Below are 17,555 nucleotides of genomic sequence, written 5' to 3' on the forward strand. Positions count from 1 at the left end.
CCCAATGTCTTACCCATATAAAGGCATGCTAGGCCATAATGCGTTGGAACTTGAATCCAACGCCTTTTCATCAACATAGTGCGTTGGGACTTGAACCCATCATCTTACCCTCAATCTTTGGCATAATAGGCCAAAATTCACTTGGACTCGCATTCGAACCTTTAAAATATTATTACTTCATAATTATAGGCACAAGTAAATTAACTTTCAAGAAGACATATATAACTATTTCAATCTTGAAACAGTTCCTCTGCAACAAAAATGCTAGATTAGGATATATGCCAATTTTGCTTTCAATGAAATACATCATGTTATGGTAAAAATATTATTACTAAATTACCTTAATAATTATCTATCATAGTATGTAAAATGTCAGAACATATATATACGTTGGAATATTATCTTTGTCATATAAGAGATGTAGCAAATAAAGACATGCCTTTCCAATTCTTTATTTCACTAGATACAATTGAAAAAAATATTTTTACTAAACACTGCACATAAAGTTAATGCAAAGATATGAAAGTATGAATGGGTTGCGTACATGTGATATGCTCAAATATTTCGCATACTAAAAGAAACCTATAAAATTAGTTGGTGAAAGAATAAATACAACCTCATATTACAAGTGTGAAGCACATGTATTTAATTATCATATGAATAATTCCGCGAGATGACATTAGCTCAAATAGAAACCAAATTACATGTGTTGCATTTTGATCGTTATGTTTAATAAGTTTGGTGAAATAAAGTAATCCAATACTTTCCGCAGAGAAACCACCCAAACAATAAAAGCTATAGTTTTTATGTTAAATAGGTGCCTAACTTAACAAAACCTTTTAGAGAGGATCAATTTATCTAAACTATATAAAATTATAGAAAATACATTTAGAGGATATCATCATGTAAGCGACAACCTAACACACTTTCATGAATTAGTTTTAAAATACAAGCATGATTTTGTAGTAAATATAGCTAGTCAATCAACTGATATTGTCCAATTAGAAAGTATTAATTCTAGAAAAATTACTTGGTATGTTGATCTTTCCACCATCATGTATCACCAAGTAACTAAAACTGGAGTTAAAGGTGAGAACATGACAGAAGGAGTATACTAATTATAATCTATACTAGGTGTACATACCTCATCTGACTTATTTATTAGAAATGTGCATACCTTATTTGTACGCTTAGAATGATCGTAGAGGGCAATTCTTACTGTTTGATGGCCATATAAGTGTTATATAAGAAAAGTCCCAAAACATGAAAACTATTGAAAGATGAACTCTATATAACACACTAACAAAAGTCAAGACCTCAACGAAGCTAAGTCTACAATTCTGTTATCTCTTGTAGGAAGCATAGATAAAATAGCAATTCGTGCCGATAACGTTTTATAAAATAAAAGCAACTTAGTAAAATATGAACAAGACATGTTGTTATGAAATAAAAGTAATTTAGTAAAACATGAACAAGAAATGGAGATAGAGAGAAGGAAGAGATTTTCTTCTTCAATTGTGTGTATTTTCTTATCTATTACAAGACCTTTATATAGGCATGAAAAGTGAAGAAAAATATGTCATTGAATATGTCATTAAGCACAAAAATATGTCATTGAATATGTCATTAAGCATTTGAGAAGATCATGGAGGAAGAGTAGACATCCACCATAATTTGATTTTTCTTATAATAGATTTGTTATTATCCATTTTTCACATAGTTAATTATTAAAAAAAAACCAATGTGGATACTAGTGGTTAGGATTGGATTCAAACACACAACACTTTTGAATAATTACTTATTGACCATCGAACTTTCTGAATTGTTAGATAGCATAACAAGCCAAAAAAGAAAATAAGATCAGCAAATTGGACCAACAAATTTGGAAAACTAAAATTGTGCGAGACATAAACATATTTAGACGTTGATTAACATGTTGCTTGCCGAACTGTCTGAATTGTTGGTCTAGTCCAAGCATTCTTTAGGCATTTGAGTGAATCTTGCAGTATCCTTACAATAATCATAGACCAAGTGCTTAGATTGAACCATTTTGAATTGGCGCTTTTTGCTCTTGTTCAGCTGCTTCACAGCTGGCTTATCCCACCAGCATTCTGCTAACTTGCCGCATTTTGCACCGGCAGCAACTGTGTCCTCACCAGACAAATCACAAGCGTCGATCTCGAACGCTCGAAATGTTGCAACAAATGGAGAGTGGCTCCAGTTGGTCTTCACTCTCCCTCCTTGTGTAGCCCAATCATCTGCATTCCACAATGATCCATAAATTCCCATGCCTTGATTTTTCGGGTATGCCACGCCTTTGTTCTCCTTGTTTTGGAACACTCTAATAGGAATGTCATCAACTGAAAAGCTACAAAAATTCAAAATTCTTCTTTATTAGTTGAGGTTTAACTTATATACACCGACAATGCAGGTTACCAACTCGTTATAGAAATTTACTTGATTGTCAAAGTTGCAACCCTCTAAAATTATTTAAAGGAAAGATCAAACACATTTAGAGATGGTTGAAGTAAGAACTACTTACATAATGGTATGATGATTCCAGAAGAAAGAGTAAGTGTGAAAGTCCGTTGTTGGATCGAACCAGAGACTATGCCTCTGCTCTCTGTCTCCGGTGCCATTCGCGTACACATTTGTTTGTACTAGGTATGGTTCTCCTGAAACATTCCCAAGAAACTCAAAGTCCAATTCGTCGTGATTAGCTCCCTCCGAAGACATCTGCAACCACATATTAATTCCAATAATGTTGGTTATAGTTTGAAGAAACAATGTAAGAGTACTCTTGATGAATATTTTGTTTGGGTTTGGTTACGTACATAAAAAGCAATGACTGTTCCAGCTGAATCTCCTCCAACTAGTTTGATCTGCACGCTGGCTTTCCCGAACAAATATTTGTTCTTCGACTGAAACCCGCAGCCTTTGTAAATATCAACATAATATATCAAATGGTTATATAATTATATTACCTTGAAAACACAGAAAATATAATAAAAGACTAGGAAGAGAGAGTAAGTAGAAATGAAGTGAGACATATTGGTAACCACCAGAAGCATTGTCAAGGGTGAGCATAACTTGGTCTCCTACCACAGTAATATGGTCAGGTGCCCAACTCGACTCGAAAACTTCGGCGAAGTTGACACCAACTCCTGTGTTTAGTAGCATAGCTAGGATCAAAAAGACAATCATAGAGGATGGCATTGCTATTTAATTTTAGGGTCAAGAAGTAGAAGGTTCAAGTCCATTGGTCTATTAGGAAAAGCGCCAACCAAGAACTTGGAGGCACTTTAGTTTTATATATAAGCTGTATTAACATAGTTCTGGATAGATTGTTTAAATTAGTATCATGGATTACAGCGAGCAAGAGAATGTTTAATGTTTTAGTGGTAGCCATGGCACTGTCGTCAGCCTGCAGCCTTTTCTTCTCACGTTTTGTTTACTATATTCTTTTTTACCAGATGGAACTGATTCGTTGCTGCACTCCACTAACTACCAGTTTTGATAACAGATTCTTTTGTTCAAACATTCCACAATGTAAACTTCAAGTGGCATATAAGGATGACTGTATTTATAAGAGGGAGGGAACAAGTGGGAAGTTTGTTATTAGGTGGTAGACTGGTAGTGTGAAGCAAAAAACAGTATATACTGCCGAAAGTTATGTATGGCAAGGCAACAACCCACCCACTAAAGCATTAGAAACGCACTATGATTTGATGATTGAATGAAGCAGGGAATAAACATGAATAGATTATCCCATCTGCAATACAAAATTTTCCAAGAAGACGCCTTTATCCAGGTACTTCCCCAGAAGGCATAGATAAAAAAGTGAACTAATATGCTACACCGAAAAATTGAGACTATGCATGAGCAAGGTCAAATGCAACTAACTCTATAAAAAGAAGGGTATGTATAGGAAACAAATCACATACATCCATAAGAATGTAACTAAAATACGATATTACATAAACATCAATCTTAGAGCATTTGGGTTCCACAATGAGAATCTCTAGCTGAGACTGGCAGCAACTAAGCTATAGAAGCGAACACAATCTGCACTGAACTATGCGTCCAGTAAGAAAGATCTCGACAAGCACGGGAACAGCTGAAGCCACAATTGCATTTGAGGTCCTATCTACCGGATATACCAGGGTAGAAAGATTTGTGTTTCCGTATCACCATTGATCGTCTCCTCAAACAATTGAAAATTTCCAAGAAAATCCGAAAATCTCCAAGTTTAAGGGCCTACTCCATAAAACACGTATACTTTAAAGAAGGTTTTAGGATATAAGCACTCCAAAACTTGTTCATGTTTTAGTGTTGCAGGCAGAACTGAGGAATTTCAAATTGGTTGAATTGCAATGCATAGTCCAATCAATTGAAAGAAGGTAACTAGGTGAAAATCTTCAAGAATAGCCAAAGTCAAATGGGCAGCCTCATAACAGGTCAAATATCTGTATACTGATTAAAGGGTGTCCTACCTATAGACTAATTACAGCGTTAGAAGATGAAATCAGCTTTGAACTCTCTATGCTATAGCAAATTCAGTCCAACTGTCGGTATATCATCGTGATAAGTGAGTCTAAGTCAAAACAAAAATCTGAAATTCCTGATCACTTGTGCAATCTTTTCATATGTTTCACCCAATCAATATACTTTGGTGTTACACAGACTAGAATTTGATCCCTGGCCACTCATTGGCCGTAGGAAAAGGGAATGAGTTAAGCTGCCAGAGCAATTTATATGAACCAGCCGAAGTTGAGATGAGTAGTAGACACCCATAGGCACCTCCACCACGTGGAAAGGATGCTAGTAGACACTGTTCAAGCCCTAAGATGATACAATATTGAAAGGATGCATCTGGCAAAGACCTAAACAGAATGAAACTGTTATAATTACGAGATAGAGAATCTCATGGATGAAACACTGCGAAATACAGATGTTTGACATAGTGGGATCCTTTTATCCTTTCAGGGGAGGAAACATTGTGAGAAACAAGAGAGAAAAACATTAATGGCCAAAAATGTACACAAGTAGGATCTAATGACAATCAACTTGATACCAATCTCATTTCCATATGCATCTCTTTAGATGTATGTATGCCCCTTAGACAACAAACTTGTTGTCTACTTCATAAAAACTGGAATAGATGCATATTATTCTTGTCAACTTTTGCCAAATGATAGAAATGAGGGAGTAAACTGTTAGTTGCTATGTTTTAGGACTGCAGTTTAGCTGTGAATAGTTGCAGTTACTTAGTTTGAATTCTGCAGTTATTACTTTTCCCAGTATCTTTGTTAGTTTTTTTTTAAAGTAGATCATGTGCTGATATTCAGGATTATGAAGTTAGTAGTTAAGTTTTTCTTATAAATTGTAACTTAAATTACAATGAAAAGTAATCCTTGTTCTGTATTAGTCTTATGCTCTCTCTTTTCAGATTTCTTCTCTGTTCTTCATTCCTTTAATATTCTGCTCTTTCATTAATCACAAACATTCACTTGTTTTCTGGTTTGTTGATTAAAATTAACAACAATTGGTATCATAGCTGTTTTTCTTGAGGGGCCTGTGTGAGTGCAAGCAGATTATGTGGACGCCATGGACGGAGAAACAAGTTTTTCTTCAATCGCACCACCAACCTTTGATGGAGAAAGTTATCAGATCTGGGCAGTTAGAATGCAGACCTATTTGGAAGCGTTGGATCTTTGGGAGGCTATTGAAGATGATTACGAGATTGCTCGCTTGCCAAACAATCCCACGATGGCTCAGATAAAAAATTACAAGGAGAGGAAAACCAGAAAGTCAAAGGCAAAGGCATGCTTGTTTGCTGCAGTTTCATCCACCATCAACACTCGTATCATGTCTCTGAAGTCAGCAAAAGAGGTATGGGATTATCTCAAGACTGAATATGAAGAAGATGAAAAAGTTCGAGGAATGCAAGTGCTGAATTTGGTGCGTGAATTTGAATTGTAAAGGATGAAAGACAGTGAAACCATAAAGGAGTATTCTGACAGACTTCTTAACATAGCAAATCGTGTCAGATTGTTGGGTTCCACTTTAAACGATTCAAGGATCGTTGAGAAAATCCTTGTAACGGTGCCTGAAAGATTTGAGGCTACCATTACAACCTTAGAAAATACTAAGGACTTGTCCAAAATCACACTAGCAGAGCTCTTGAGTGCTTTTCAAGCACAAGAGCAACGGCGTGTTATGAGACAAGAAGGAGCTGTTGATGGAGCCTTACTAGTGAAGCATCAAGACAGTAGAAGAAACCAGAAGAAGCAGAACAAAAAGATCCAAGGAGCAAACAATGAGAATGTTGGAAACAACAACAAAATCAAGACTAGAAGCAAGAAGAAAAACTTTCCGCCTTGTCAACATTGTGGTAAAAAAGGTCACCCTCCTTTCAAATGTTGGAGGAGACCTGATGCAAAGTGCAGCAAGCGCAATCAGCAGGGTCATGAAGCTGTAATTTGCAAAAGCAAAATTCAGCAACATGAAGTAGAAGCTCAAGTTGTTGAACAAGAAGAAGACGATCAACTCTTTGTTGCAACTTGTTTCACAAGTCGCGATTCAAGTGAAAGTTGGTTAATCGATAGTGGTTGCACTAACCACAAGACGTACGATAAGACGTTGTTCAAAGAGTTAAGGAGCACTGAGACGAAGAAAGTTAGAATTGGAAATGGTGAGTATATTCCTGCTAAAGGCAAGGGCACCATAGCCATTGCAAGTTGTTCAGGAACTAAGTTTATCACAGATGTTCTCTATATCCCAGATATTGATCAAAATCAGCCAAGTGTTGGTCAATTAATGGAGAAAGGATACGGATTTCACTTCGTAAACAAAGCATGTGTGATAGAAGATCCATCAGGTCATGAGATATTCAAGGTCAAAATGGTGGGCAAGAGTTTCTCACTAAATCCGTTGGAGGAGGAGCAAACTGTTTTTCAAGTCAAAGAAAGTGTCACAGAAGTTTGGCATAAGAGGCTCGGGCACTATCATCATGAGGGGCTGTTGCGAATGAAATCTAAAAGGATGGCAAATGATCTTCCAGAGTTCGATGATCCCATTCCAAACTGCAGAGCATGTCAGTTTGGAAAGCAAAATAGGAAATCCTTTCCTAAGTCAACCTGGAGAGCCACTCACAAGCTGCAATTGATCCATACAGATGTATCTGGTCCTCAAAGAATTTCATTGATGATTTTACAAGAATGTGCTGGATTTATTTCTTGAAATTCAAATCAGAAGTAGCTAGAGTGTTTTGGAAGTTCCAGAAAATGGTGGAAAACCAAAGTGGCAGCAAAATTCAAGTTCTAAGGTCAGATAATGGAAAAGAATACACCTCAGAAGAATTTAATGTGTTTTGTGAGGAATCTGGCATTGAACACCAGCTTACTGCTCCTTATACTCCGCAACAAAATGGAGTTAGTGAAATAAGAAACAGATATATCCTAGAGATGACAAGATGCATGTTACATGAGAAGAATCTACCCAAGCAGCTCATACGGCTGTTTTTTTTACAAAACAGGCTTCCCACAAGAGCATTGAAGAATCAAACACCTTTCGAAGCATGGTATGATTATAAACCATCTCTGAATTTTCTTAGAATATTTGGATGTCTGTGCTTCACTCACGTTCCACAGATCAAGAGGGATAAATTAGATAAAAGAGCACTTCCAGGCATCTTCATTGGCTATAGTTCTGTTGCAAAAGCTTATAAAGTGTTTCAGCCACAAACGGGAAAGATTGTTGTAAGTAGAGATGTGCACTTTATGGAAGATGAAGGGTGGAACTGGGACGATGCAGATAAAAAGGATCCGACTTCAAAGTTCAAGTTGCCTGCTTCAGATACATTATATCAAAGTATCACAAGAGATGAGCAAAATGATTTGGTGGATCACATTCCTGTTCGAGGCACACGATTACTTTCTGATGTTTATCAGAGAAGTAACATTGCAATTTGTGAACCTGCTCATTATGAAGAAGCCAAGAAGAATGAAGATTGGAGTGTTGCAATGAAAGAGGAGTTGCTCATGATTGAAAAGAACAAAACATGGGAGTTAGTTGATCGACCTCAAAACAGAAAGGTGATTGGAGTCAAATGGGTGTACAGAACTAAGCTTAATGCTGATGGCTCAATCAACAAGCATAAAGCTAGGCTCGTGGTCAAAGGATATGCTCAAATATTCGATGTGGACTACTCAGATACCTTTGCACCAGTAGCGAGACTTGACACTATTAGGCTTTTACTCGCTGTTGCAGCACAAAAGAAATGGAAAATGTACCAGTTAGATGTCAAATCAGCATTCCTGAATGGTTTTCTGCAGGAGGAGATCTATGTAGAACAACCAGAAGGCTATGTGAAAGAAGGAGAAGAAGATAAAGTCTATCTTCTTAAAAAGGACTCTATGGATTGAAACAAGCTCCAAGAGCTTGGTACAGTAGAATTGATGACCATTTACTCAGTTTAGGCTTTGAAAAAAGCTTATCTGAGTCCACTTTGTATGTCAAATATTGTGGAAATGATACTCTAATTATTTCACTTTATGTTGACGATCTTCTGGTTACAGGAAGTAGTGCATATCAAATTGAAGATATCAAACAAGAAATGATGAAAGTGTTTGAAATGACAGATCTTGGGCTTATGTCTTACTTCCTCGGCATGGAGATTAAACAAGATCGGGGTGAAGTGTTCATTTGTCAGAAAAAATATGCAAAAGAGATACTAAAAAAGTTTTGCATTGAAGACTGCAAAGAGATGAGCACTCCGATGAATCAAAAAGAAAAATTGAGCAAAGAAGATGGAACACAGAAAGTGGATGAGTCATATTTCAGAAGTTTGGTTGGGTGTCTGATGTATCTAACAGCAACAAGGCCTGACATCCTCAATGCTGTAAGTATTCTATCTCGCTTCATATATTGTGCAAGTGAAGTGCATTTAAAGGCAGCAAAAAGGGTGATCAGATATGTCAAAGGAACGACTGATTTTGGAATCAAGTTTAAAAGTTGTGAACAACTCAAACTAACTGGTTTTTCCGACAGTGATTGGGGTGGTTCAGTTGACGACATGAAGAGCACTTCTGGATACTGTTTCACTATTGGTTCAGGTGTCTTTTCATGGAGTTCCAAAAAGCAGGATACAATAGCTCAATCGACAGCGGAAGCAGAATTTGTGGCAGCAGCAGCTGCGGTGAATCAAGCATTGTGGTTGAGGAAAATATTGGAAGATCTTCATCTTGAGCAGAAAGAAGAAACTGAGATATTTGTTGACAATCAGGCTGCAATAGCTATTTCTCATAATCCTGTTTTCCATGGAAAGACGAAACACTTTAATATCAAGTTGTTTTTCTTGAGAAAAGTCCAGAAGAATGGGGAGGTGACTCTCATTTATTGCAAATCAGATGATCAATTAGCTGATGCTTTTACCAAACCATTGTCAGTTGACAAGTTCGAGTCTTTGAGATCGAAACTTGGTTGTCTGCAGATCCTAAAGCAAGGAGGAGTGTTAGTTGCTATGTTTTAGGACTGCAGTTTAGCTGTGAATAGTTAAAGTTACTTTGACTGCAGTTACTTAGTTTGAATTCTGCAGGTATTACTTTTCCCAGTATCTTTGTTAGTTTTTTTTTAAAGTAGATCATGTGCTGATATTCAGGACCATGAAGTTAGTAGTTAAGTTTTTCTTCTAAATTGCAACTTAGATTACAATGAAAAGTAATCCTTGTTCTGTATTAGTCTTATGCTCTCTCTTTTCAGATTTTTTCTCTGTTAGTCATTCCTTTAATATTCTGTTCTTTCATTAATCACAAACATTCACTTGCTTTCTGGTTTGTTGATTAAAATTAACATAAACAATCAGAGAATTACCTGCACAAAGCATAGGTGTCTACTGACAACCTCTTATGATGTCTTTGATGAACACAAAGCGGTAGAAATATACCATTATGAACTCTTTACGAGCTCCAGTCTCTTTTTAAGCATTCTTCCCACCAGCTCCCTCTTGAAGATGAGAATGATGTAGACTTGGTACATGTTTGCATTCCCAAGAAGAGAAACCAAAACCCCTCCATCTCCAGACAGCAAATCCTTCTTATTGTTGAAAGAATAATTCGTGGTTTAGGGAGAAAACCAGTGAGCTCTTGAAAAAAAGTAGAGTGTTCTTCAGGGAAAAGCAGAACTTGGTTCTCCATGCTGTTCATAGCAGAATTAAAATGCCCAATTTAGAGTGATAATAATTGCAATAGTTCAACAACCACAAGGTTTGGATCCAAGAACTGCAATTGGGCTAAGCCCATCCTTTAAGGTAAATCCTAATTATCATCATCACCCCAAGGAATAAATTGAAGAAGTCCCCAAATTTTATGACTTCCGATTACAGAGGGAAAGCACAAACCAAATGAAATGATCTTAGAATCATCCATCCATATCTCACCAGTAATCCTCACATGAACATGATCCACCTCTAAAGTGATGGAACCTACTTGAGTCTCGCACAGTGATCTCCCTTCCAACAATTTTAGAGATAACTTTAATTGCAGCATGACAATCTACGCACGCTCGCAAGTTTTTCATAATGATAATGGGCGATCCTTCAGGAGTACTAATCAATGCAAAGGCAATGGCCAACCTCTCACTGTGATATTTGAGTGATTCTATTTTCATTTCTTCATCCACATTTTGAAGCGTACAACTTGTATCAGGCTTGTATCCTTCCTTGTCCATTAGCTCAACCAATGAGTCAATTTTTCTTCTAATCTGCTCAGTTTGTGGATGGGTTCCGTCATTTGCAGTGAATACATGAACTCTGTGGTCAATTTCAACCCAGCTATAGGCAGTGACCTTTTTAACTCCCCTTTCCCTCATAGCCTTCTTGACTTTTGCCGCATTTTCCCACTTGCCTGCTTCCGCATAGATGTTGGACATGTTGACATAAGCAGCAGCATCTCTAAGAGCATCCATCTTGAAAAGTTGGTCAGCAGCCTTTTTGGCAAGGTCTTGATTCTTATGAATTCTGCATGAGTTTAAAACTGATGACCACATTATCTCATCCGGCTCAAATGGCATTTCAGAAATCAGCTTCTCTGCCTCATTGAATCTTCCACTTCTACATAACACATCAATCATTGTTGCATAGTGTTCTCTCCTTGCGTCAAGATTATATACTTGCGCCATAGAATTAAAATAACATAGTGCCTTTTCGACAAGCCCACGGTGGCTGCAGGCAGTTAGGACACTGAGAAAACTAACAGAATCAGGACAGAGACCTGATTCAATCATATCCCTGAAGGAGCTAAATGTGGCCTCAGCATCGCCATTTTGAGCATATGCCGAAATCAGTGCATTCCAACATACTATATTCCTATCTGTCATCTCTTTGAAAACTTCAATTGCATCTTTCATGGACCCACATTTTGCATACATGTCTACAAGAACACTGCCAGAAAAAACACTAGACATCAATCCCAGTCTGATCACAGAAGAATGTAATTGCTTCCCAAGAGAGACTGAAGCCAAACTTGTTGAAGCTTTTAAAGTGCTAGCAAAAGTTGCCTGGTCACCATGAACATTTTCTCTATTCATATCCTTGAACATTTTGAGTGCCTCCTCATGAAGACCCTTTTGAACACATATTGAGATTAAGGCTGTCCATGGAACAGAGCTTCTGTATGACAGATTTGCAAATATTCTGTTGGCTTCATCAAATTTTTCACACTTTGCATACATGTCAACAAGGGCATTTCCTACTTGAACTTCTGAATCAGCTGTTGTCACAACTGCCTGTGCATGGATTTGCCTTCCCATTGCTAAATTTAATTCTGTCGCAGCTATGCTCAACATCGTGGGAAAAGGAAAATTCTTTCTGTCAAATGTTGTACACTGTAGCCTTTTGAAGAGATCAAATGATTTCCCATACTGCCCATTCCATGCATAACCTGTGATAATTATGTTATAAGAAACACCATCTAACTCGGGCAGCTCATCGAAGAGATTCTTCGCGAAATCTATATAGTCATGCTTCGAGTAGAAATCAAGCAATGCATTTGCAACAAATATGTCCCAGACATAGCTGGTCTTGATGGCAAATCCATGAATTTGTTGGCCAAAAGTAACATCATCTGATCCAGCACTCAGACCTAGAACTGCTGCGAAAGTAAAATCTGAAGGCTGAAAACCCATATTCCGCATTTGCATAAATAGCTCTAATGCTTCTTCACGAAAACCGTATTTTGTGTACCCTGTTATCATAACATTGAAGCTTACAGAATCTTTAGTTGACATTTCACTGAAGAGTCGAGACGCTATATCCAGGCAGCAAGTTTTGCAGTACGAATCTACCAAACTGTTGCAAACAATAAGACTTGAACTAAATCCAGATCTAATGATATGGGAATGAATCTGAAGTACTTCTTTTAAAGTTGTTGTATCATCCAAACCTGACAAGAGAGTTGCAAAGGTGATATGATCCGGCTTAATTCCCGACCTACACATCCCCGTGTATAGACTAAAAGCCTCTTTAGGCTGATTGTTCTGAGAGTAACCACCAATCATCGTAGTCCATGAAACTTCATTACGAGAGAGCATGCTATCAAATAACTCCCTCGCACGAGAAAGATTACGTGACTTCACATAACCCGAAACCATCATGTTCACGGAGCAAGTGTTTTTGCAAGGCATTTCATCAAACAGTTGACGTGCTTTTACAATTTGATTTGTTCTTACTAAATCCTTCAGTTGGAAGTTGAGGCGAGATATTTCTGGGTCAAAACCCGTTTTGATTCTGCGGACATCTACTGGAACATCAACAATACGTTCACTGCATTTCATAAGCGAGATTTAGTTAAAAATATTCTATAAACCAAATGCAATGAAGAAAAGAAGTAGTTTAAAAAATAAAGAAGAAGCAAAACCTGCAGGCACAGTAAAATCTCTTGGCAAAAATCCTAATTGCATCCCAAAGATTGTTAGCTCTTAAATTTCCCATTGTACTGAAAGGATAACCAAAAAGAAAAAAATTCAGAAGTTCCATCAATTTGTAGCTATCACTAGCATGAATTTGCCTGACCACATGCGTTTTTTGCTACAATTGTTTTCCTTTTTCCTTTTCTCTTAATTGAAACTATTTATACTGCAGCAAAACAAACATTGGCAGCAGACTCTACTGAGTGCTTTTAGCCAATTAAAACATTGAAAAACAGAAGCATGAAAAAGGATTTAAAGGTACCTCAGACAGAGGAACAAGTGGCGCTTAAAGAGTAAAGACTAGTCATTATTTATGGAAAAGAAAATCGGGGCAGAGAACCAACTCAGTCAGTTTCCCGCCCACGAACAGAGACACAAAGTTCCTAATGCAGACTAAGTGAAAGACTAAACACAATTATAAAGAAATATTAGTGAGTTCTTAACTAATAGACTTAGGATCTAAAGAGGTATTAATAGAAATATACTACTATTGTTTCACCTACATATTATAAAGATTATATTCAAACATTAATTTAAACTATTAGTAAGTAAGTGGTTAAATTCACGTATGATCTTTTGAATTATACTTACTATAATAATATAATGTCATAAAATAGTTTTTTATCCATACAACATTTAAGTCACTATAATACTAGTCAAGTTAAGAAATGATTCTTTTCACATTAAATTAATTAAATTTTACCTATTATAATAATAAAGTCACAAAAAAATTTCCACTATGATAGTAAATTTGGCTGAATTTAAAGTAGGTAAAACTTATTTATTTTAATGTGATAAAAATAGTTTTATAATTTATTATTTTAGTGGATAAAGTGTAATAACACTTTTGCTATAATTATTAAAGTTCAGCTACTTTAATATTATTAAAAATAATTTTGAGATATCTATATTATATTAAAAGGAGGATAGTGAAGCATGAGGTTAAGCCAAGTCGCACGTTGAGAAAATGCCACTTGACACTTTTAAGACATAATCTAAAAATATTTTAGACAAATCTAATAAAGATTAAGACAAGATTTGATCAAATTTAATTTACATAGTTATTAGATTGTCTTTGACTAGATATCATTTTAATTTGGTTATAAGATTTTGTACGTTTTGGGTTATTATATAAGGAAACAATGATTTAGTTGGAGTTATCAAAAGAAAATTATCGACCCATATAATTTTCTCATTAATGCTACATTAAATAATATAATAAATCAAGTAAATAATTAATACTCAAAATATTATTTATAAGTTTAAACACTATAGAATGAATATTAAAAATAAATGGAAATTTTATTTTTATAGAAAGAAAACCCATATTCATCTATATATAATATATTATAACGGAAATAGCGAACAAAGATATGAAGTAGCAAGCTAATAAAAAATCACATAAATAGTGTGACAATATTAAGCAATGGATAATGCAATAAATCTTTTAAATTTTGCCTTTAAATTCTAGAATTTAAGAAAAAGATATTTATAAAATTAATTACCGACATAAAAATAGATCATAAAAATTTAAAAATAAAATTAAAATTCAACACTTTCGATTGAAAATAAAGGAGAACGGAAATTTAAGCTTGAAATAACTACATATGCAATAAGCTACATGTTTTAGATTTATGTATAGTATTAAAATATTTACTTATATATCTATATTATATTAAAAGGAGGGTAGTGAAGCATGTGGTTAAGTGAAGTGGCAAGCTAAAATAAAGCCACTTGACAATTTTAAGACAACATTAATAATTAAAAATTATAAATAAAAACATAATTAATCGAAGTAGTTGAATGAATGTCACGACCCAAACGGATGGGCCGCGACGGTCACCCGACACCTTACTCAATCGAGTACCAACGTAACGTATCTTTCGTATCATACTATCATAGGTAATTGAGCCGGAGAGGCTGTCGTGAGATAAGTAGAATAAAACATGAGGAAATACTCAATATAGGGTGACCCAACTTGATATACTGACTTATACATATGACGTACTGACCTATAAGGCCATACCAGTATCCGTATACATGACATCTGTCTACAAGTCTCTAAGAGTACATAAATATCATAAAGGTCGGTACAGAGCCCCGCCATACCAAACAATACATATTCAAATCATACTGACCAAATAGGCAACTCCGGAGCAAGTGGAGTGCACAAACACCTTCTGCTGAGCTGATAGCCTACTAGGAGAACTCTCAACCTGTCTATCGGGACCTGCGGGCATGAAACGCAGCGTCCCCATGCAAAAGGGATGTCAGTACAAATAAAGTACCGAGTATGTAAGGCATGACAGTAGTATATAAAAGACATGAAAGAAACATGGAGTAAAGAATTCAACCTGAAATTCTGAATAGCTCTGTGAATCATGAAAATTTATTATGCCATGCATGTGTGTATAAATGCCATACCATGCATAGGTATATTCGTACATAACATCAGCAAGCCTCTCAAGGCATCCCATCATATCATCTTAGCCACTGTGGTCAAAATCATCAACGTATACCAGCTGATCAGGTGGTGGTACGTATATAACGCCATAACCTTTTCTCATATCCCATATATATATATATATATATATATATATATATATATATATATATATATATATATATATATATATATATATATATATATAATATACGCGTATATAACGCCTTCTGGTCATGGGTCAATGCACATGTATAAATGCATGAAATGCATAAGAAATACGTTAATAAGATTTCTCGAATATCATAAAATCAATATACCTTTCGGACAAACTTTATCAAATACGTATTTTTCTGAGACCCATGAATAGAGGATATAATAATAATTCACATGGGGAATCAAGAATATAGACACCCCTAGTATTTTTATGGATAGAGTCATTTATTAAAGTGGCATATTTTGCTCGTTTCGTTTGTATCATTTGGATCATACCAAAAAGAAAGAAGGGATAGCCTTAACATACCTTAACTCCGTTGAGTCCTTAATACCTTCCAAGAAATTCTTCAAACAACTCAATCCAATCTACCACATCATAAGGAGATTCAAAATCAGTGCTGAGTAAGGCTAAGTCCTCAAATTAAACTAGTAGCTTATTTACGTAAATTTGGGCAGCATCTCCCCTGTAACTAGGCACTCCTCCTCCAATATCATATACCAACAACAACAAAAACATAACAATAACAATATGTAAGCATCATTTTCTAAACTTATATCCATCACAATATACCACAAAATAGCCCACACACCATAATCACCTCATACATAAAACGACAACCAAAGTAGTGTCAAACAACTTAAAAATTTATAAGGACGAACGACCAGCCCACCATTCCATCATTATGTGGTGTTTCTCCATACTATTTGTCCTCCAAAACTCCATTAAATAGTAGAAAAATATACAGCCCAAAGGCAACACAAAACAGCCCACAAAACAGTCCACTACAAGTCAAATAACTCGAACTCACGGCTTCCGATTACCGTCCCGTGAGTTCTAACTATTAAGAAATGAATTTATCAACCTCTCTTGATATTTAAGCACTTAAATACAGAAAGTAAATATTTTTTAACTATTAAGTACCTTTCAAAATTCAAACTACAAAGAAAAATAGAGGCCATATAGCGATACTTATGTCGTAGGGATCGTTTTAATGTTATCGCTTCTTGATTCCGTGCCCGTAATGATAATCTTATTTGAAACACTATTAGAGAGCTCAAGGATAAGTTTTATGGTGTTCTATGGTCAGGTTCTATGTAGAAATGAAGAGAGAGACGAGTTAAGACATATATATCAACGTTTGAAAAGTCAAAAGGTGCTAGCTTGGCACCCTCTCATTCGCCCATCTTCCGACGCTTATATCTTTTTATCCGGATATCGTATGAATGAACGGTTAAGTGCTTGGAAACTACATTCCAAAAACTTTAATTTGATATATAATATGTCCCAAAAAGACCTTATATAGCATACTAAAGTTATTTCTCAAAAAACTCTGTTACAGGGCAAATCCTTAGTCGGTTTTTCCACAACTTTAATCTGATTTTTCCCAAACTTCATATTTTCTATCCAAACATCATATATAGCCATATTATGACTTTAAAATCATTTAAATCATGATTAAAAAGTCTCATATTTATTACTTCACCTTGGGATGCACAGGGTGTAACAATCTTCCCCCCTTAGAAATATTTGTCCTCGAATGCTAAACTCCTAGAAATCGATAGAAATTTTGGCAGAGTCTCCTCTGTAACGGTACTACTACCAACTTGCCACACATAATACCCAACAATACAAAGCCACACAGGGCCACAATCATCAATAGCACCAATGGCCTCACACGACCAATAACAATAACTAACATAAGAATCAAGTACCATATACGTACCTAAAGGCTGTGATGTCTCAGTCTGATCCTTCTCCGGAAGTGGAAAGAAGTGAGGATACCAAGTCTTCATTTCTTCTTAAGTTTCCCAAGTCATCTCCTCCACATTATTGTTAATCCAAAGTACTTTAATCGAAGCTACATCCTTAGTTCTTAATCTCCGAACTTGTCTATCTAGTATAGCAATGGGAGATTCCTCATATGATAGT

General features: G+C 35.8%; 1 protein-coding gene and 1 pseudogene across 5 annotated transcripts; both read right to left on the reverse strand.

Annotated features, from left to right (window-relative positions):
- Nucleotides 1-1,809: 1,809 nt before the first annotated feature.
- LOC107761064 (xyloglucan endotransglucosylase/hydrolase protein 9-like) lies at nt 1,810-10,205 on the reverse strand (annotated as a pseudogene). Its single transcript, XR_012708658.1, has 5 exons — nt 9,947-10,205; nt 3,063-3,164; nt 2,835-2,935; nt 2,543-2,736; nt 1,810-2,368 (listed from the first exon to the last, which is right to left on the reverse strand). The product of XR_012708658.1 is annotated as a xyloglucan endotransglucosylase/hydrolase protein 9-like (transcript).
- LOC107761063 (putative pentatricopeptide repeat-containing protein At2g01510) lies at nt 3,878-13,340 on the reverse strand. 4 transcript variants are annotated; one of them, XM_016579231.2, is made up of 4 exons: nt 13,229-13,340; nt 12,915-12,992; nt 9,874-12,820; nt 3,878-4,883 (listed from the first exon to the last, which is right to left on the reverse strand). In XM_016579231.2, exons 2-3 carry the CDS (start codon nt 12,986-12,988, stop codon nt 10,435-10,437), a joined length of 2,460 nt encoding a protein of 819 aa, XP_016434717.1. In that variant the 5' UTR covers nt 12,989-12,992; nt 13,229-13,340; the 3' UTR covers nt 3,878-4,883; nt 9,874-10,434. The 4 variants fall into 4 exon arrangements, with proteins under 4 accessions (XP_016434717.1, XP_075107919.1, XP_016434716.1 ...); XM_075251818.1 differs by lacking the exon at nt 13,229-13,340 and having other exon boundaries at nt 3,878-4,257; nt 12,915-13,222; XM_016579230.2 differs by lacking the exon at nt 13,229-13,340 and having other exon boundaries at nt 12,915-13,222.
- Nucleotides 13,341-17,555: the final 4,215 nt, after the last annotated feature.

This window comes from Nicotiana tabacum, chromosome 4, assembly GCF_000715075.1.
Source record: "Nicotiana tabacum cultivar K326 chromosome 4, ASM71507v2, whole genome shotgun sequence".
In the NCBI taxonomy this organism is placed as follows: Eukaryota; Viridiplantae; Streptophyta; class Magnoliopsida; order Solanales; family Solanaceae; genus Nicotiana; species Nicotiana tabacum.